The 23,183-nt window shown below is 43.0% G+C and overlaps 1 protein-coding gene across 1 annotated transcript in view; it reads right to left on the reverse strand.

Annotated features, from left to right (window-relative positions):
- Positions 1 to 23,183, reverse strand: part of LOC147683273 (uncharacterized) — a 1,451,334-nt gene that overhangs the window by 137,388 nt on the left and 1,290,763 nt on the right. Inside the window, exon 19 of the mRNA XM_086943731.1 lies at positions 21,808 to 21,852. Within this exon, the coding sequence (XP_086799857.1) occupies positions 21,808 to 21,852 (45 nt within the window). The remainder of the gene's footprint in view (positions 1 to 21,807; positions 21,853 to 23,183) is intronic.

The raw sequence follows: 23,183 nt of genomic DNA on the forward strand, positions 1-23,183 counted from the left end.
TTATTTATCCTGGGCCACCTCCAGATATGAGCGCTTTTTATTGACTAGATTTCGTTTTGACCTTTTTCATCTGATGCTAGCCGTGCCCAGTGGAGCCCATAGGGGACAAGTGCTGCCAGCTTGCGGCTGCGACAATAAGTCTCCGCAAGATCTGGCACACTTTTTATTTATATGCTCCTACTACACCTTACCTCGAAAAATGTTTTTAAAACCTCTTCTTAAAAAACGGAATTTCGTTCAAATAAGGCCTGCACTAATTTATCTTAAAATGTTGCACTGTGAAAGCACTTTATACGTAGTTAATTTTTTAAAGACAGCCCTGAGATTTAGGAAAAGTATGGAAGGCTAATAAGTATCTTGATGAATTGTACTGTCGCTCTTGCATGAGCTGTGATAGGCTACATTGTAATCCACTGTTTTTTATCTAACTTTTTAATTGATGAACTGTTTACATATGTGTTACCTTTTTTTCTCTGTACTTTTATGACTGATTTTACCTTCAGTCGAATAAAGAAATTTTGAATTGAATTGAATTGACTCTGATGGCACCTGTGCCGCAATGCATTTTAGTTTTACTGACAGGTTGGGTGACGTGCGCTTGCACTGTCAGTCAAGGGCTTTGGAATGCCTTAATTTAGCTAGCGTCACACAGTTCAATAGCTGCTTCAGCTGGCTTTCAAAATATACCATCTGGAGAGAAGAGAACTGCAGATAAATTGTGCAAAGAAGATGATTACTTGAAATGCGGCCGTATTCTGCATCAACCAGCACCCATTAGAACCCAGACTGTGAACGAAAGGCTGACTCAGGCCTCGCTGCTCGTAAAACACGCCCGCAGTGCCCTCTGCAGCTGCACTGTGGCTTTTGGGTGACACTGGGATGCCCTGCTGAAAAAACCCAATCCAGAATGCACTGTCTTCAGCTGCATATAGGCGCACAGTGTTCCTCTGGTTTTTAAGAATTAATGATGATTATTCTAAGTACATGGGATCAGTGTGTTCCTAATTCATGAACTGTTTTCATATGTTCACATAAATAGATCAATTTCTGTACTCTGACCCCGATTCACAAAAGTAATAGGAGACAAAATCCTAACTTTACTAAAGCAAAAGGAGGATTGCCTTTCCTAGGGATAACAGCCTTCACCTGTGGGCTGCTTTCTCTGTTCCATATTCCAGGCTGCCTATGTCAACGTGGAGTACTCTGCTAAAACAGTTTCCATTGATTTAAGGCTGAAAATGAATGAGTGCGAGTTAAATAAAGTGGCACAAAAATGCTGCTAAATTTCCATATTTGTGCCGCAAAATTTCCATAACTGTGCCGCTAAATTTTCTAATACATGCCGCTGTATCCTGGGGGGTCTTATAGTAATCGTGCCCCATGAGCCCGGCATCAGAGGAAATGTTCGAGCGGTCAAAGTCCACTTGTGAAATCTCACCGTAGTACCTCCGTGCCGCTCCTTGGGATGCCACGGAGCGGCACGGAGGAACTACGGTGAGATTGCACAAGCGGACATTGACCACTCGAACATTTCCTCTGATGCCCGGCTCATGGGACACGATTACTATTAGGAAATAGACTAGATTGGGTCATTTTATGTAAAATAAGGGCCCACTCAGCCCTTTAACGAATAGACTAGCCGATTTTTGCCTGTCAATTCTAGGAAAGTAGGCATATCTATATACCATTAGTTTAACAAGTGCAGTAGGGATCAATATAGGTCCTGATGAGTTAGGCAGAGGGGTCTGCTTAACGAAACATGTCGACCGAGTAGGTTATAATTAATACACCTACCACAAAAAAAAACTTTTTAAACATTTCCAGCTAGAGAAGTGAATAAAATTGTTTTTCTACTAGCCAGGGAATTATTAACATTTTTATTTTTCACAATTTGACAGTATTCCTTCACTCCCTAGCACTCATATTGTTTCACGCACCACACATAGCCTATCTTGATTACAACAAAGTGCTCCCGCATAGTCCGTAGGTAGTAGCACGCCCCGCCCCGTAGAAGGACGGGAAGACCCCATGATGAAGCCTGACACTATGGGGATCGTAGTGTGTGAGGGGTATTTTAAAAACACATAGTGCTTTTTTCTTGTCATCCACAAGGACTAGCAACAACCACTGTCTCATCTCACTATAACTAAAATAAAAAACGATTTCATAGAATCTCATTGATTGTAGAACATATGTGCTGGAGGTTGATTCTATCAAATTACCTCTACCCTCCCTCTCTTGATTAATTTAGTTACAACATTAGGCGTCAAGATTCGTAGTCCAACAAGAAACCCAGTTTATTTTTTATTTTTTAAATGGATTTAAGTCTTGAAAAGGTTGAAAAAATAATCACTGAGAATAATAACCTGGCAAACATCCCTCGATCAAATCACAAAGAACAATATAGATAGGTCAGAGGAACAACAGTAAGTTGAATGATCTTGTTTTCTGGACTTTCAAACATGCAGACTATGTTAAACTCCTTTTGTAATCCTAAGAAATATTATGTGCCTTCATCGCTGAAGTCCATTTGTGAAAAGGTATTTAAACTTCCATCTATTTTTCTACCCAATATTCCAGTTTGAGGGTGCTAGGATTTTTCACCTTTCACCATTCAAATGCTGAAATATGTGAGGATACAAGGATGACTCGATTGAGCACTTCATTTGTCCATGTCCATCCATTTGAGATCCAAGGAGGAAATACCTGAAAGAGGCATTTGCCATACAAGGATTAAACATGCAAATTATACTGCTTTTCAATGCCAGATCCTTTCTTTATTAGCAAATTAACAAGCTTTTTAGATGCAGTCTGTCAATGCCATATCATTTTAGGATCTAAATTATTTAATGTAATGCACAACTGGTCACTTGTTTTATAATTGATTTAATGAATTTATTTTGATTTTCTATTGTAAAGAAATATTTATTTTTTCACTGCAATAAAATGACTTCACTCCACCTGAACAAATAACACAATAAGAGGAACTAACATGAGAATAGCAAAGTGCTTCAGAATAGACAGACCTACAAAAAAATACTGTACACTTTGTGCCAAGATCACTTGGACTAGAAGAGGAGGAAGATGAATTTAACTTACAGAGGGCCTAAACATTGACTTCAAGGGGAGAGGGAACAGCCTCAAAAGAAGAGGAGACAACTACAGTAACATTACTTGGGGTACATCTGATAGAGTGGGCAACAACACTTAAGAAGAATCTTAATTATGATTATCTAAGATTTCCAAAATTTTCAGATCTGTATCTGGAAACAAAAGACAAAAAAACCCCCTCCAGAGTATCAAAAAAGGAAAATTTGGTTTTGCAGTTGAAGTTACTGGTAAACTATATAGGGGCAGATTACAATGCTGTAGGAAACAGTTACAGTATCATATTCTCTTGTCTTCCATTCAGAAAGCCTCCCGTACTCCCAAGGGTGGCCCTTTCCGCCCAAGGGATTGCAATGTAGGATTCGGACAGCCTTTCTGATCCTACCTTTCTGACACAGAAAGGCTGTGGGAAGTCGACTTTGGGTGCTCCCAGCAGGATCCTAATGGTTACAAGACCTCCAGATGGAGGCAGAGGAAGCACATATAGTGCCCCCCTGTTGATCCCTGCATCCTGTGGCAGGCACCTCGAGATGCCTACCACGGGTGCAGGGATGAACTGCACCTCAGCTCTTTACAATGAGAGCATGCATTCCGGTCAGAATGCATGCTCCCATTGTAAAGAAAAGTAGTGCGACTGAACAGTGTTCAGTCGAATCCTAGTTGCTGGTTTGGGACCCCCTGACAGGTGGTCGGTAGGTCCCAGTTCCAGATCGATGTCGGACGGACTCAGGTCTGTCTGACATCGAAATCGGCTCACTAATGTTAATGAGATGGCTAAAAACGTTTATCTAGAAAATATATAGAACTCAGTGTTAGGCCTGTTCTTCCTGTGAATACAATAAGTCACAGTCCACCACAGAAAAGATACAGTGCACATAAGAGTTTATTGCCATTGTTATTTGTGGGAATGCTAACAGGAACATAGGAATTATGTGTAATGAAGATCTGTTTGCTTTGTGTATGTTACAATACATACAAAAAAGCCAATACAATGATTGAATCAAAAAGTGCAGATGCTGAAGGGTTGTACCAGTCTTTATGAACTTCCCCCAAACTATAGCTTCTCTTTTGTGAAGGAAGCTATGGATAGCACATTATACTTTTGTCTAAGTGTAGCGCCCATAAGGTTGAGTCCTGTTTCATATTTACAACAAAAGAAGAGTAAACCATTATGAGATGGGCCTCTTGCTTTACATACCTGTCTTTCTCCTGATCATTAGGGGGAGACTCACATTTTCCAAATCAGAAGAACCATGCAGAAAAAACAGAGAGTAAAAAGTAAATTGCCCTGAAATTTCTTTAGCAGCCGGTGTGCCTGTAGACATCAATTGGTGGAAAAAGTGGATAGGCCACCATGTTCAGAGGTTCCACAGGGACCATTGCCTAAAGTTCAAGCATTTCAGGTTGGACTTAGTTAGCACGCTTTCTCTTTACCATTTGCCTAAAAGGGCCAATGTATGGTAGAGCCCCCAATGACTCAGAGCAATAATAAGACATAAAATACAGACTACTGTAGCTCATAAGTAGAGATAAAGGCAAGAACACATCAGTAAGAATAGATCCATACTCCTGAGCTGGAAAGTATATTGGTATTAGTGGATGCACTCAAATAAGAATATCATGGTATGGCACAAAAAAACAGCAAAGCAACTTATTCTGGCTACATAGCATGAACCCTATTAGGTAGGGGATAAGATGGGCCACCTGTTGGGATGGCTCATCAAGAGAGAGAAGAATGCTGGGTGGGTGGGAAGGGTGGTTGACTTAGCGGGAGAGGATAGAGAAACAGATGGAGACATAATAATTGTGCTTGCGAAATATTACATTCTATGAGGCACTGAACATGAATGGAAACGAGGAATCAAATGATTTTTACATGATCTAGAAATACCAATGTTGAGCAAAGAAGACAAACAGGAACTAGAAAAGGAAATCACCCTAGATGAAGTTATGAAGCCATTAAAAATGAAAAAGGGCAAACACATGGCCGACATGAAATGCCAGTTAAGTTCTCTAAAACAAGCTCTGCACTATTAGGACCCCCTACCTGCACCACCTATACCTGTGAATCGGAGAGGAAGGCGTTCTTCCTCCAGGCATCAGACATAGTTCAATTACATTGATCCACAAACATAGAAAACCCAGAGAAGATTGTGCCTCATACTGCTAGATCTCATTACTAAATGTGGAGATGAAGGTTTTCGCAAAATCATGGAAACTAGGCTTATTGAGGGTCCTAACGTCCCTTATGCATAAGGTCCGATCACGATTCCTGCCAAGATGCTCCAACAGGCTGAGCCTGTAAAGGTTACAAAGCCAGCTGGATAAAATGAAGTCTCTGATGAAACCACTAGCAATAATTTTACTAGACACTGAAAAAGTGTTTGACTCTATTGGCCTTATCTTCTTCTGACATCATAAAGATTTCACTTTGGACCATCGTTCTGTAACTGGGTAGCTAGCACTCCTCTATAAAGATACCACAGCAACAGTGAGAATCAACTGCAGATACCCCCTACTTTTTTATCTAAGAAGAGGCACCCCAACTGGGGTGACCGTTCTCCCCACTCTTTTTTTTTGCATTATGTATAGAGCCACTGCTATGTTGGATTAGGTTGCTAGTGGAGATTAAGGAATTCCAAACATGAGAGAGAGTCCCATAGAGAAAAAAAGGGACTATACGAAGACTGTATTCTGCTTTATACCTTGCCGCTTCAGATAACTATTCCTATGGTCTAAAATGTGTTTAAGGCATTTGACAAGTATCCACACAATATGGGAGGAACTCGGATGTCCCTATCTGTGATACTGTGGATCCTGAATGATATTAATTTTACAAGGTGAAAGTTTAGATTTTGTGTATTAGGAATGACGAAAACGGATTTGTCCAAGAATTTGGGTTCAAAGCAGATGCCCACAAAACAGGAATAGCAAAATGGCGTGCAGTTGCATAGTAGAACAGAAAGAGTAACATAAGAAGCTAGGGGATGCCGCAGGAAACCTAATAAGATATGGGGGTGGTGGAGGGATTTCAATGAACTATAGGAACATGCTGACGTCCCGGATGAGCGGGAAGCAGGTGGACTAATTTGTGGAGGTGAGAAAAGATGACCACAAAATCTCAGCAACTGTACCGTGAAATGTACTGTATGCTACAGACGTGAGGGGTTAATTAATTACTACTACACCTACCCCACTCCGTTTCCCCCCAGCAATTGTGTGCTGTTGATGATGATGCTGGCTATAAGGTGATGTTACTATAAAAATAGAATAAAACGAATACAAATAATTTTAAAAATACCTTCTTTTCTTAAGCTGACAATTTGTGCTTCCAATATAAATATTTTTACATGAGCACTGGCGTGAACATACTTCATACATCCTTTCTCACGTGATATTTTTCTTAAACACATATTTGTGTGTAACGTTTTGTAAAACATTTGCATTCAATTCATTTTTACAAGCTTTGCATCCTCATATTTACAAGCTTTGCATCGTGTACAAAAGTAAATCAAGTCGCTTTTCACAAGGCAATTACTTTCTCTGTAGTGCTTCAGAGTTGCTGTTCACTATCCTATCTTTCATTGATGTTGCCCTCCGATAGGTGATCAAGAGTTCTTCATGAATTAATTCATTGAGTCATCGTACAACTAGATTTGTGCCCAGTGATTGCACAACATTATAACAATCTCTTCTACACAATATTACTATAAATGTTATCCTTGCTTCCTCTGATCCTGGTGCATTTGATGATTTTGCTGCTCCTAACAATGCTCAAGATTAACCTTTCTCATCCACTTTTCCAATGTTTATTCCAATACCTTATTCGGATATTTTCTTTATCTAAATTTTTCAAGCATTATTCTCAATGTTTTTGATATTCCTTGTGCGTTGAACAATACGTTTGATTCTCAAAAGTTCTCCATTCACTATACTCGATTTTAAGAATGGTTGGTTGACACTAGTTGCATGAAGGCAGCTTCAAGTCACTCTCTTCTTGTTATGGAGTGTGTCATTTGTAGTTCTACTTATTCTATAAATAGCCGCAGACTTTTGCTGGGGTGATTTGTGGACATAGGATGCGGACTCCAAGGCCCAGGAAGCCCTCAACCCTGCACACCTGTGCCTCCTTGCCCCGCCACCACGCGCCACATAACGGCTCGCAGCCCTCGCTTCGCGGGCCGCTCGTAGCGGCGGACTTTTGCTGGGGTGATTTGTGGACTTAGGATACGGACTCCAAGGTCCAGGAAGCCCTCGACCCTGCTCACCGGTGCCTCCTTGCCCAGCCTCTAAGCGCCACATAACGGCTTGCGGCCCCCGCTTTGCGGGAGCCGCTGGTAGCGGAGGACTTTTGCTGGGGTGATTTGTGAACATAGGATATGGACTCCAAGGTCCAGGAAGCCCTCAACCCTGCTCACCTGTGCCTCCTTGCCCCGCCTCCACGCGCCACATAACGGCTCGTGGCCCCCGCTTCACGGGAGCTACTCGTAGCCGTGGACTTTTGCTGGGGTGATTTGTGGACATAGGATACGGACTCCAAGGTCCAGGAAGCCCTCAACCCTGCTCACCTTGGGTGCCTCCTTGCCCCACCTCCACGCGCCACTTAATGGCGTGCGGTCCCCGCTTCGCGGGACGGGCGCATGCCGGGCCAAGGACGGGCCCGTCTGAGCCCGTCGGAGACTGCCGGAGGCTGGGCTGGGCCCCCCTCTAACTCTGCTTGTTTAGTAAGATTATTGTCTTATTGGATCTTTACTGAGGCAGTTTTAGCGCTTTTACATATCACATCTATTTCATATGCGTATGTTATAGCCAGGAGAAAGTGTTAGCTTGTTCCAATGGCGTTACGCTCAGGGAAAGGGAGGAAGGGTGTATCAGGCGCTATAGGCAGGACAATTACAGGGACCCTGGATATGTTTATAACAATGGCGGCAACAGTTCTGGAGCACGAAATTGCTCTTACAGAACGACGTTTATCACTAGAACCCTCATATAACAAGCGCTCATCATTGGGTCCCATAATGTCAGTGACAACGCCGGAACATTTAGGATCCCAAATAAATAATCGTGCTTGTACGGTGGGGGTCAGCAATCAACATCATCTTCAAGCACTGACTAGGCAATCTACAACGGAGGCTAGCCTCATTGCTGTGACTGATTATTCCTCTTTGGTTAATACATCGAAGGAACTTACCCCACAGACACAAAAGAGGGATGTAGTAAAAAACATATCTACTGCTCGGCTTAGCCCTCAGGCTAAAAAACAACTGTCAGGCTCAGGTCCAAATGATAAAAGGAAACGTGGGGGGGAACCCTCAGAGGGGAAGGTGTCCAAAGCTAATTAAAACAACGAAAAAGTTGGGAACCCTGTAATACAGTCTCAGCCATTGTCAACTAGCGTTGCCCCACGGTTTTAAGTCCCTGCATCAAGTACTTTGATAGTACCTTCCCCCCAGGCTCCGGTGCCACCATCCCAAATTCCCGAAGGTTTTATGGATCAAGTTGAGCAATTTATGAAGTCCCTAATGTTACCATTACTGGAGAGAATTAAAAATCTAACTGAGAAAATAGGGAATGTGGAAAAGATAGCCACAGTTAATTTTGATTCGCTGGAGAAACTTGTAGTTAATTTTCAGAACCAAAGTAGTGCAGTACAAACAGGAATAGGATCATCTTTAGATATCGATATCCCAGTAGTGGCCCACAGATCAGTTAATTCACCTATCGGGATGCAAAACGGAATTGGTCAAGATGATGCAATGTCCAGTAAAAGGACTCTGGTCTCTGTAAGGGAAGGACGAAAAGAGGTGGAGGGGGAGGTAGCAAAGGTTCTGGGGGTGGGGGAGCGGGATGGAAAAACTACACATGTAGAAAAAGGAATTTTAAGTAGGGTTAAAGAGAAGATCATTCAGCCATGTATTGATTTGCCCCAAACACTGTGGTGCTGACTGGGGTGCCTGAGCTGAATAGTGATAAAATAGAAACCTATTCTGAATTTTAAAAAAAGGTTACTTTTTGGCTGAATACTAATAGGCCACTCCCAGGTAATACACATCCTGAAATTTTACATGTGCGAAAACTAAGTTGGGTTGGCCACAGAACAAAAGATTTAACAGGTGATTGCATTATAGTCAACTTTAGAGATATACGGGCGGTGAGGCATAGCTGTGACTGGAGTCATCGAAGAGGTGACAGTGGTATACAAAGCATGGATCTGAGTTATTTTTATCCACCTACACTCTCAGTCTCGTCAAATACTTCTGTAATGCAGCAAGGGGGTTTATGGCTGGTTACAGAGATAGCTTTAATATTCCTAACTACTCGATTTGGTACGCTTCAAGGGTTGGAGGATGTTGATTGACTTGGACTGGGTACCTCTTACGTTAGTTCTATATCAACCTCTGTAAATGTAAGATCAACGGGTGGTTATGCCAATGAAGGAGTAAATAGTATACAGGTGGATCTTGGTCTTAGATATAGTGAAAATACCAGTGAAGGGGTGGGTGTAAGTGTAAGATCAACGGGTGGTTATGCAAATGAAGGAGTAAATAGTATACAGGTGGATCAAGGGCTTAGATATAGTGAAAATGCCAGTGAAGGGGTGGGCTTATTGAAGGAGAGTTGCATTGACGTGAACACACTCCCAGTGAATAATTTAGAAATGTTGGGACCCACGGGATTGACGGATAGCGTGATTAATACGGGTACGTGGTCGATAATGTTTTGGAATATCGCAGGCTTAAAAGCAAAAAAGTGTAACGAAAATTGGGTTAACCTTGTGAACAAGCACGATATAGTGAGTCTGCAAGAAACTTGGACCACAGAGGCTCATCATTTGTGTGGTTTTAAAACTTTTTATTCATCTGCAATTAGCTCTACACACGGCAGGGCCAAAGGGGGGCTCTGCACATACGTGTCTAACCTGTTTCAATGTATTAAAATTGAGAACGTTTTTAATAACAGGTACTATCATATGATTAGGATAAACATTGACAAAGTGTCTAGTTTGATTCTCGTTAACTTCTATACCAATGTCCTTGTGGAGGTCGTGGAGGAAACTCTGAAAGCTTTGGGCAATGATATTAAATCTATGTTGGGTGGGGGAACTAAAGAGGTTTGTGTCATTTGGGGAGGAGACTTCAATTGTTCTATATATCAAAGAGGAGAGAGAGGAACCTGTGGCGTAATGCTGGACAACGAGATTAGTTTAAATCATTTTGAGCACACCACATTTGGGGACTATCTAAATGAAATCATCTTTGGCTGTGATATGGGATTCGTGAATAGAATGGGTCGAATTGAGGTCCCTTTTCGCCCCACCTTTAATGGCAGAGGTGCCTATTCAACGAGCGATTTTATACTGATGTGGGCTGGATATGGGGGAAAGGTTTGGGCATTCAACACTTTGGATAATCCATTAAGTGATCACTTTCCCCTAAGTCTAGAAATGTTGAGCCCATTTAAAGAACGTCATAGAAATTGTATCTCAAGACCTTACGTAGAAAACATTGCCCTGAGTAGGCAGAATGGCTATTCCTTAAAGTGGACCAATGTGGTCCTTGAGGATTTTCTCCATAATTTAATAAAGAAATGTGAATTCAACATTGACGCTTGTTTGGATGGAAATTCAGGCAATTTTGAAGTTATTAAATCATTTTTAGTAATTGCCTCACAAATTAAAAATAGCCTATGTATAGAAACGAAAAGCTCTAAAAAGAATATATCAAGCTGGTTTGATACAGCTTGTACCAAGGCTTGTTCTAACCTCAAACATGCCTTAAAAGTCCCTGATAAAGATCGTATCTTAATTAAGGAATTGAAAAATGATTATAAGAAGACTCTGAAAAAGTGAAAAGATACTCTTAAAAATGAAGCATGGGATACATTGTGTGAGGCATCCCTGCACAGAGACACTGCAGCTTTTTGGCAAGCAGTAAATGCCCTTTTTTTAAATGACAAAACTGAGGCCAGGGTAGAAATAGCCATTTATGAGACTAAGTGGGTAAAGCACTACGCAGAATTATATAGCGTGGCGAGTCCAAGGGAACACCCCCCAGCTCAGAATAACATTTTGGAGGATTCTCAATATTCTAAGATTAAATTGGACTTGGGTATTTCCATAATAGAAGTAAATGCAAGCATAAGAGCAAGCTTAGGAGGACAGCGACAACGAGGCGTTCTGTATACTGCTTTCAAACCCGGTGAGCTGAAGGAGGGAGAAGACGCCACAGGTCCCTACGATGCGGTCCGAGAGGCGGGCCGTAGCCCAAGGCAAGTACCGTCACAGGGGGCATTCTGGTGCGGCGTGTGGGGAGGGGGGAGGTAGAGCTCCTGAGGGAGGTGGGAGGTCGGGCAAGTTCGGAGTTAAAACCCAATAAGAAGCCCTGCACCCTGAAATCCCTCGTTCATTTAGTTTCCCACACACCTTGGTGACTGTAGCACAGTGAGACTAGTACAGTTTGTAAACCCGGTTTTCTTTTCCCTTCCGAGGCTCAGAGACCCCGGGGACGCCAAAAGGAGCCAGACGGAGGACAACCAAGAAGTTTGCACTCCTGAAAACCCTGATTCGAACATTGACAATTACCACAATAAACATCCCTAAGAGTACATTAGCGTGGTCTCGTGTTCCATACCCATCAAACCCCTGACAGGTGCACAGCGGGAGAATCCTCACTTTTTTTTCCTGACTTCTAAAGTGCCAGTGTCCCGACTTTTGGGTTGTGCTGTGCTTATGGAAGGTTAAAGATAGGCAGTGATTGATAGAGACTTCCCAAACTATGGATGAAAATGCCTGCATTAAACAGAACCATTGCAATTACTGTGAGACCCTGCTTTCTCTCTTGATGGTAACTTAGAGGAAACAAGGCAAAGTGTAATGTAGCCTCACTGGATAAGCTGTTGTCATTATAACAAGGGGAAAACGTATTTCAAGCTGCCCAGAAGCTTTTTTCACTCACCAGGGAAGTGGCCTAGAAGTCTGGATTGGGCTGACTCTTCTTGGTCGACCTCAAGACTTATTTGTGTATGGTTGGTTTCTGTCTGTAATGGCAGAGCGGGTAAAAATATGACTGGATGAAGTCACCTAAATTAATTGGGACTGGTTAATATTAATTCTACTGATTCATTTATAATTGTACTAGCTTACCCGTTGCACGTTGCTGCGATCTCCGAAGAAAGGAAATTCAAGGAAACTCGTTATGATACACTCAATTTACACTGTGTCATTTTTATTGGAACGTATTCATTTTAATATGGAAAACATTTTGTCGTTTTAATTCTATTTATTTATTCGAGTGCTTGTGGATACACGATTTGTTGTTTTTCCATCTGGTGCATACATCAGTATTCAAAAGTATTTGAGGGCCCTGGGGGGCCGATATTTAAAATATTTGTATGCCAGAAACCTTCGCGGAGTGTACTCAACAACTTCCCAAAGTTTCATGGTGATCGGATGAATGGTGTTTTAATTCTATTTATTTATTCTTGTGCTTGTGGATACACGATTTGTTGTTTTTCCGTCTGGTGCGTACATCAGTATTCGAAAGATTATGAGGGCCCTGGGGGGCTGATATTTTAAAAAAATGTATACCAGAAACCTTCGCGGGAGTGTAATCAACAACTTCCCAAAGTTTCATGGCGATCGGATGAATGGTATAGTAATGCATAAAGGACAAACAGACAGACCGACAGACAGACATACATTTGTTTTTATATATATAGATTATCTTTCTCAGCCACAGGTTTAAAAAGGCTTGTGGCCCAACACAAAAAGTATGAAACTGAGATTCCACATTGAACAGCGAATAGGGAAACTAATTTAGCGATCCTATCAAAATGACAGCAAATATTGACATTTTGAGGAAAGAAAGTGTCAATGGGCAGTATTGGAAAATCCAAGTCAACATCGGCTCACAGGAATCAACCTTGGTACTTGAGATGACCGTGTCCGAGATAAAGTCAATATTGTTCAACAAACAGCAACAGGCCTTAAAGTCCCCCTCTGGAACAGAGTAAAAGCCATGTGCTACTGAAATGTTTCTTGTAAAGGTGTTCCTGCCCTCTCTCAGTACATCAAAACAGGGTTGATGACGCACAACATGGCTACAGGGTAATTTCTATAGAACAAGTATGTTAAGCTCAGCAATCATTGGAAAGGAGGAATATCTGGATTCCCCTGCTGAGGGAGCATCAATCAGCTGATGGTAGATATGGCATGAAAGAACAATAGTTACTTACCTGTAATCTGTGGTTCTCCAGTATTGGTGTCTTTCATAGATTCACATGCCTGAATCATTCCCCGTCGTCAGAGTGGGAGTCCCACGGTACATAAAAAAGCAATAATATGCCATAAATATGTAGTAAATACCAATATAAATAAACCAGGAAGTAAAGTAGCCAATGCTACAGTAGAAAAAACTTCCACATCTATGACTATCCCAGTCATTTTGTATAGTCCAAACTACAGCCAATCAGGCGCTAGCACCCACCAGAATGTTCTCCCCAGAGGCTCAGGCTCTCAGATTTTCTCGCAAGGAGTGTAGGTAAACCAAAATAGCCTAAAAGCCTCTGAGGGGAAGGTGGGCGGGTTGCATGTGAATCTATGAAAGACACCAATACTGGAGAACCACAGATTACAGGTAAGTAACTATTGTTCTTCTCCAGTATTAGGGGTGTCTTTCATAGATTCACATGCCTGAATCAGAGTAAATAGCAGTACAACATTCCTTTGCTCTTAGACGCTATCTTGTATTATCATGCATATGACAATGGTACAATAATATATAAACATAAGATAGGCGTCTAAGAAAGCATAGAGGAGGAGGGAAAAACAGAGGCTCACCTTATTTAAAAAGATTGCGCAACACTGCTCTTCCCACCGAAGTATCTGCATCGCTGCTGCTCTCCAAGCAGTAGTGCTTGCTGAAAGTATGTGTGCTGGCCCAAGTTGCCGCTCTGCATATGTGGTGCAGAGGCACTCCAGCAAAGAGGGCCGTTGATGACGAGACCGCTCTTGTAGAATGCGCTCTAGGCAAGGATTGTAGTGGTTTTCCTGCTTGCTGATGACACAAACCAATTGCTGAAGACACCCAACGAGCTATAGTCTGTCTGGTTACTGCGTGTCCTTGTCGCATTTTGCTATATGCTACAAAAAGTTGATCTGTCTTACGCAATGTAGCCGTTCTCTGAAGGTAAAATTTGAGGCATCTCTTGATATCCAGAGAATGTAAAGATCTTTCTGCTGTCGTTTGAGGATTAAGAAAGAATGTCTTTAAACACACCGGTTCATTAAGGTGAAAGTCAGATGGGATTTTTGGTATGTATCTTGGATTTGTGCGAAGCACAACTGAATTAGAAGTAAACTGCATATAAGGGGCTTTGATGGTGAAAGCTTGAATGTCACTGACTCTTCTCGCGGACGTTAAAGCCAACAGAAGTGCCACCTTCCAAGAAAGGAATTTCAGATCCACCTTATGAATGGGCTCAAAAGGATGACGCATTAGCTGAGAAAGTACCACATTCAAGTACCATGATGGAGGTGGACGCCGAACAGGCGGGAACATACGGAACAGACCTTTAAAGAATTGCTGTATTATCCTAGAAGAGTACAGAGAATTAGACCCATCTTGCCGGAATCTGGAAATGGCCGCTAAGAACACCTTCGGTGTGGAGTGTGCCAAACTAGACTTAGCCAATTGGAGAAAGAATGGTAACATTTGTTCTGGTCTCGCTTGAAGTGGATGCAACTGAGCCTCGCGACACCAATTACAAAACCTTTTCCATTTTAACTGGTAAGTCTTTATAGTCGCAGGTGCTCGGGCATTGGCTAAGACCTCTTTACAATCCTCTGGGATATTTAAATGAGCAAATTCGACGTGTTGAGGAGCCAAGCTGCTAACTTCAAGGAGGCTGGGTCTGGATGACAGATTTGACCCTCCTGCATTGTTAGAAGATTCGGAAGAGTCCGTAATTGTATGGGTTTGCACTCTGATAGAAGTAGGAGCTCTGTGAACCAATACTGGTGAGGCCACCTGGGTGCGATGAGAATCAGACGGCAAGGTTGTTGTTTCATCTTCAGAATGACTCTGGGAATTAGAGGGATCGGTGGAAATGCGTAGGCAAATATTTGGTACCAGCTCATTGAGAGTGCTTCTCCGCAAGACTCCTTGTGAGGAAACCTGCTTGCGAAGAGTGGGCATTTGCGGTTCTGCCTCGTCTCAAACAGGTCCAGCTCGGGTTGACCCCACTCCTGAAAAATTCTGTCTAGAGTGGCCTGATGAAGTTCCCACTCGTGATTTGTTATTGTCGCCCTGCTGAGTGAGTCGGCGAGCACATTGGACAATCCTGGAACGTGTATTGCTGACAGAGTGATCCCTTGATGTAAAGCCCAACTCCATATTTCCTGGGCTTCCTGTGAGAGAAGGGCTGATCTTGTGCCCCTCCTGCTTGTTCAGGTAATACATACTCGTTGTATTGTCTGTTCTGACAGGTACCGTTGATCCGTGAATCACTGTTTGAAAAGATTTTAAAGCCAGGAAAATTGCTCTCAACTCCAAAAGGTTGATATGCCATCTCTTTTGTTCTTTGCTCCATTTGCCCTTGGCTGTCATTCCTTCCAGATGAGCTCCCCAACCTTCCAGAGACGCATCTGTGGTGATGGTGTAAGCTGGAATTTCCGTTAGAAAAGAACGTCCTCTTTTCAAATTGCCTGTCTGTGTCCACCATGCCAGAGCGTCTAGCATTCGGCCAGTTATGTGGATCTTGTCTTCGAATGACCCTGTCACTTGAATCCATTGCAGACTGAGCTCTTCTTGAAAAGGACGCATGAGCAGATGACAATTGGGTATGAGAGGGATGCAGGAAGATAGCATCCCTAGGAAAGACTTGTAAGTCCTTACTGAAACGTACTCTCTTTTTTGCAAGTCGAGGGCCATCTTGCAAATCTTGTACTGTCTTTCTTTTGAGTGAGCTGAGTGTCTAATGTCGCTCCTAGAATTGATATTCTCTGTGATGGAATAAGGTGTGACTTTTTGAAATTGACTGTTAATCCCAGGTTTTGAAATAGTGAGAGACATTCCTGGACATGCATAGTAGCTGTCTCCAAAGAACTCCAGATATGGAAAAATCTTGATGTCTTTTAAACGAAGGTGGCCGCTACTGGTGCCAACATCTTTGTGAATACACGAGGCGCTGACCGAAGTCCAAACGGGAGAACTTTGAACTGAAAGTCCCTGCCAGCCACTCTGAATCTAAGAAATTTTCTGTGCCTGGGGAGAATCGGTACATGAAAATAGGCATCCTGAAGGCCCAGGGAACCCATATGGTCGTTTTGGGACAGAAGCTGAAGGATTTCTTGGAGCGTTATCATTCGAAAGGATATCTTTTTGAGATATTTGTTGAGGGCGCGCAGATCGAGGATGGGACGCCATTCCCCTGTCTTTTTCAGAATGAGGAAGAACCTTGAATAGAAGCCTCTTCCTCTCTGTAACTGTGGAACAATCTCGATTCAACCTTGCCGAATCATAATATTGATTTGGAAAAGAAGCTCCTTGATGTGAGCTGGTGGGGGACCTTTTGGAGGTGAATTTGGAGGAACTTTGATAAACTCCAAGGCGTGACCTCTGGTTACAACATCCCGAACCCACTTGTCTGTTGTAATTTTTGACCAATTGAATGAGAAATGGGATATTCTTCCTCCAACTCTTGATGGTATATTTGTCAGAGGTGGTGACAGGTGACTGTTCTCATTGTCTCTTAGCAGAATCTTTCCCCCGGTAGGAAGATCTTCTTTTGCCTTGTGAATAGTTGCCCCCTTGTCCATAAGCGTGTTGCCTATACGGCTGGTATCGCAGATTACTCTGTGAGGACTGGTAAGAGCGTTGCTGAGAAAATCCGCCTCTATTCGAATAGGACCCCCGTCCTCTGGCGCCACGAAAGGACGATCTACGAAACTGTAGCGTTCCCAGGTATTTTGCCGTTTCTGTATCTTTTTTAATGGCCTGCAGGGCTTCGTCCACATGTTGCCCAAAAAGATACTCCCCATCATAGGCCATGTCCATGATCTTTGCTTGGAGTTCCTGTCTGAAAGCAGTTGACTTCAGCCAGCCTTGCCTCCTTAACACAGCTGCTCCTGCTAGCTGTCTAAAACCTGTGGACGCGACATCCACTGCTGCGTCGATCATTTCTGCCGAGACGCACTCACCCTCATGAAGCACTTTCATTGCTTCCGATCTCTCTGGCTCTGGCAACTTTTCCAAAAATGGAGATATGTCTGCCCACATCTGTCTTTCGTATCTCGCCAAAATTGCTAGCGAATTTGCTGTTCTGACAGTAGTCGCAGCCATTGTGGACACCTTTTTGCCAATAGAGTCAAGGCGCCTTCCATCCTTGTCCGGTGGAGCATTGACCTGAGAGGCTGGAATTTTTTATCTATTTTGTGCCGCCTGCACAACTACAGATTCGATCTTTGCCTGTCCAACAAGGCATGCAGTGGATGTCTTGGGTGCCATGTATTTTTTCTCCAGCCGTGGCATGACTGCAGGTAAAGAATTTGGCGTAGACATGATCTTTATGCCTTCTTTCCAAATAAAGTCAATTATTGGGATTGTTCTTACTTGTTTGTGTGGTTGATCTTTAAAATCATATAAAAAACAGTCTTGCTGTGCAACCTCCATAGCGATCTTAAATCTTTTTGTCGCTCTATCCATGACCAGGTGAAAACCTCCAATGTCAACAGGTGGTGACTCCGCTGTGTGAGGAACGGTTGGTGATGGGGTCTGTGTCTGATAATTATCCCACTCCGGCATTTCTGATTCTTCATCAACTTCCCCTTCCTCTCTCTCATCATCATCATCATCATCAACTGTCTGATAGGTATGCTGGGATTGAGCTGGAGATGGAGGGTCATTAGTGTGTGCCTCAGGTATTGGCGTCAGTGTCGACTGTCTAGGTATTGTAGAAATTGAGACATGTTCTAGCGTCATTGGAGTCGCCGGACGTGATTCTGCAGACTCTGATGGAGGAAACCTGCGGTAATAATCACTCAGCATATATTGTAAATTATTAATAAGATCTACTGGCATTTGTGCCGTAGGTATTGGAGTAGATGTTTGACCCCTTTGTGCTGCAACAAACTGATCATCCTCCTGATCATCCTCTTGCGTCTTGATGAACAATTCTGAAGGACTTCTGGCTACTCTGAAATTGCCATCATCATCCGAAAAGTCCTGATCTCCTTCCTCATCTGAATATAGTAACTGATCAGGTAACTTCAATAGAGAAAGAGGCTGCAATGTAGAGCTTCTTCTTTGTAGTAGTGACGCTCCTGACGACTGAGAAGCGTCATAAGCAGTATGCGACGTAGCAGACCACACCTGTATATCAGTACACGATGATAAAAGTGGCGTCGACGGGCCTATCGTCGACGGTATCGTCAACGGAGGTTTGACCTGTGTCGTCGACGGAGCCATCAGTGACGCGGTTGTTTTCGTCGACGATGCTCTCGACGACGATGAAGTTCTCGTCGACGATGAAGTCGTCGACGATGGTAAAGCTGTCGTCGACGGAGGATTCTTTGTCGACGGTGCCGTCTTCGACGACGATGAACTTTTCGTCGACGGCAAGGCTGTCTTCGTCGACGAGGGATCCGTCGATGGAGAAATCTTCGTCGACGAGCTTAGCTTCGTCGACGATGAGCTCGTCGACAGCCTTATCTTCGTCATCGACGACGAAGGAACGTCGACGCTCAATGGTTGGATGGTCGTCGACGAGATGGGTCTTATCGACACAAACACCCTCGTCGGCGAGGAAGACGCTGACGTCATTATCATTTGCGGCTTTGGAGACGAGAAAGTAACCGTCGACGTAGATGCAATACTGTAGACAGGACCTGTCGACGGAGCCGTCGTCGACGATGAGTCCGTCGTCGAGGTTTGAATCTGAGGTGATTTTTTGTCTGAGTGTCCTTTAGATGACACAGGCTTAGCAGACTTTTTCAGGGGTGATTTTAATCCAGAAGTAGAAGGTGCAGAAACCTTTTTCTTTGATGAAGAAGGCAGGTCAGAGACCTTAACTTTTTTCTGCATCTTAGCCCCAGGAGAAGAACTCTTTTCCTCAGTCTTTCTCTTTCTTGATGACACAGAGGAAATAGAAGCCACGCTTCCTACCTCAGAAAGAGCATCGTCCTTTCCTTTCAGTTTCTGCAACCACAGCAGCAAACGACCTTCCCTGTCTCTGATGGTCTTCTGTGGAAAAGTCCTGCAGATTTTACAGTCTTTCACCTCATGTTCAGGGTAAAGACAATATATACATTTCTCGTGGGGATCTTCTTTAAAAAGCCTAAGCTTCCCACAAGTCACAAGCTCTAAAGAGAGACTTTGAAGACATTCCAATTCTGAAGAAACACTGGTAAAGTTGAGAAGTACTGAGCAGAGCTCAGGGAGACTCCCTTTCACACGACGTGCGGTAGAAAATCTGAGAGTCTGAGCCTCTGGGGAGAACATTCTGGTGGGTGCTAGCGCCTGATTGGCTGTAGTTTGGACTATACAAAATGACTGAGATAGTCATAGATGTGGAAGTTTTTTCTACTGTAGCTTTGGCTTTACTTCCTGGTTTATTTATACTGGTATTTACTACATATTTATGGCATATTATTGCTTTTTTATGTACCGTGGGACTCCCACTCCGACGACGGGGAATGATTCAGGCATGTGAATCTATGAAAGACACCCCTAATACTGGAGAAAGTTAGTTCCAGAGTTCCTTTCGGAATTGCTGCACAAAAAAAGTGAGGAGTGAGAGACGAGAAGAGGTTGCCCACAGAATGGGACATAGGCTGTGAACACGATGAAATCAGTTCCAGACTGGACTGGAGGCATATTCTAGTGCCACTAGAGCTAGGGCCAGTTTGATTCCAGGAAGAACATGCTGACCTGCCACAAAGAGCTACTTCAAGGCTGGGAAGAGGTTGAATGGGGTCACACAGCAGTGGGGAAGGAATCACCATCAGAATCCAGCCTAGTGTCTAATGGATCTGTGAGGCCGCAGGGTGCTCGAGTAGCAGCTGGCCCTGATATAAATAATTGGCCTCCCTCAAGGTTTCAATTAAGTTTTGGTCAATGATGTCCTGGGAAGTTTGGGGTATCTGGGTTCCAGGACGAGAAGCAGGCCTGAATCCGATAATGCCGGTGGAGTCTGACTTTGGAGAACTGACTGTGCAACCATTTTCTAGAGTAGGAGTGGTGGGAAAGGGCCAAACCCTTAGTGGACTTCTTGTGTTTTCACCATGACTTGTCCTTCAACTTTAAATTTTACATATCTGACAACAGGGAATGGGGCCAAGATCTCAAACAACTGCGGGACCTCAGACATTACTGGCCTCCCTTCATGTGGCCTACCATGAAGAGCTTAGCCTCACACTCTTAGTGGCCCTAGGCTGCATCAGGGAACATTTGTTGCACAACTTCAAATTGTGCTTGGTGCCAAGGCACCAAAAGAAGACACTGTATGAGTCTGTGACCAACATATGCTTGTGGCAGTAGCAACAATGTTTGGAACATGTCACCTTCGTTGGAGTACATTCCCTAGCACACTCCTTTATGAAATCTGGAAGTCAATAGCTATAGAAAAGCTCAGAGTGGAGCTCTGCATCCACGTTTAAGGGTGAAAGAAATTGATGTCAGCATGCAGGGGTGGCACCTGTATGTGGCTCTTGCTCATCACATCCGGAGTCAGGGCAGAGTTCATACAGACTCTCATGGTGCCACCTGTAGGCGAGCAGGAAAGACTGCAAGCTCCCAGAACCAATTTGTGGTCAGAATATCCTCCAGAATTTTACAATTCCTATTACGTGATCGTCATCTGGATGTGCTGTGCTGGCTCTGAATGAGGATGCTGCACATAATCCTGCTTCCTTGTAGAACTGATGAAATGTTAAATCTTAACCAACACGTCTTCACCAAAAACAGTCTAATTCTTAAATAATTTGTTGTTATCCTTAAGTACACTATTCTTTCCTTGTGCAGTTACCTTTCATCCTTTTGTGAAGTAGAAATTATTTAATATTGTCATGATGTTCTATGTTCTTATGCTGATGCCTACATCAATTAACCCAACCAATCAGATGTTGACAGTACACCTAATGCTTCTATAGAAGCAATGATCCCCCTAATTTTCTGAACTGCTGAAATTGCTGAGCCGATACCTAAAATTGCTTGACACATGTCCGGGAAAGAAAATATGGAAAATAGCCCTTTAATCCCCCAGTTTCTAGTGGATTGCTCCCCACCTGTGTCCTTAGTCAGCATGCTTCACACTTTTATATTCCTCCTGCGTGTCATAACATTGCTTCAACTTCCTACTAATGTTTCCTCATCCCTCTCTGACTCTGTCTCACCCATAATGCAATTCGATCCTAACCTGCTATGATCTTTGTGCCCATTTCCATTTTATGCGGATTTCCAAGCCACATTGGATTTTCTGATTTTAGATAAATGTATATTACATTCATTTGATTTGACAATCGTAGAGTTTATAAGAAAGAAAGAAATTACCATAAAAATAAGAATCACCATGCTAGAGGAAGACAAAGTCACAGCACAAAATGTTGAGAACAATAAAGAGTGCTATACCTCTTTAGTGAACATCAGTAAGATTAATTACTGCCATAATGTATAAGGAAGGTTACACTACCAAGCTACAACTCACCTCTCCAGTTTTTGCCTATACATCAGCATGTATGCAGTCCTTGAGCTGTAAAGAAGAAAGAAAATACATTCTTGTAAGTATACTAATTTCAAGTTTAAAGAGCAATGTTATGTTATTTTATGTTATGTTAAGTTATGTTAAGAACATTTAAGTAGTGCAGCTGATACCAAGGAGGGTGTCAGGAGGGTGTCCTGGCCCTGGAACTGGAGCTACTGTTTGTATACCTATTATTAGAATAAGTGTTGAGTGACTTCCAAAAGCTTAGGTTGTTAGATTATCTAAATATGTAACCTGGCAGAGAAAGCTGAGGTCAACATTCTGCTGGGTTGGTATTTGGAAAATTTGACTTCCAGGTATTTGGATCGGGCTTGATGAAAAGGTCAACTGATGAGACAGAGCTTGAAACTAAAGTCCTTTCTCAGTAGGGAGCCAAAGTAGATGGAATCTATAGGGAGTAATGCAAGCTCAGAATGGCAGCTACCACCAAGTTCCGAATCGGCTGTGAAGTGAAATGAAATGAAAAGGGTATTTGTATAGGGCGGCTGCTGCCCAATGGCGTCCAAGCGCTGAATAGAGGGCGTAGTACTCTGAGGGAAGTGGGGATAATTAGTTTCTAAAGAGGAAAGTTTTTAGCTCTTTGCGGAAGGACGAGAGGATCCGGTTGGCTCTTAGTGAGGGGGGAAGGGAGTTCCAGAGTGTGGCCTGGAGATTAGTTCTTTGGAAAGCTGACTACAAACCAATACAATAATTAAGTCTTAACATGATTGTGACTTGAAATTTTAGTTCACGGCAGTGAAGTAAGAATCTGGGGCCAGATGTAGGTCGCCAATTACTGGTCGGTAACGGCCGATTTCGTCCGTTACCGACCAGTAATTGGTTTTTGAGATGTAGGGGCCATAATTTTACAGAATCAGTAAATTTACCAAATCGGTAATTTTACCGATTCGGTAAATCCCATGATGTAGGTAGCACTGTTTACAGTGCTACAGGCCTTCAGAATTCGGTATTTTATCACCCAATACAATTGGGTGGTAAAATACCGAATTCAGGTGTACATGCACATCTGTGTATGTACACCTGTGCTATGTAACACACAGACATGCCCTTAGGGCATGTATGTGTGCCACATGGCACACAAGCCTGGAATTGGGGTGCTACAGGGTGTCAAAGTGACACCCCGTTCACCCTTGCAGGATTCGGTATTTACCGATTCGGTAAATACCTAATCGATATTTCCCATTGATTCCTATCAATAGGAAATACCGATTCGGTATTTACCGAATCGGTAAATACCGAATCATACCGATTCGGTAATTCTAAAATAAGAATTACCGACATCTGCCCCCTTCCTATTTACCTACTCTTAAATACCGAAT

The sequence above is a fragment of the Lissotriton vulgaris genome, chromosome 11, assembly GCF_964263255.1.
Source record: "Lissotriton vulgaris chromosome 11, aLisVul1.2, whole genome shotgun sequence".
NCBI lineage: Eukaryota > Metazoa > Chordata > Amphibia > Caudata > Salamandridae > Lissotriton > Lissotriton vulgaris.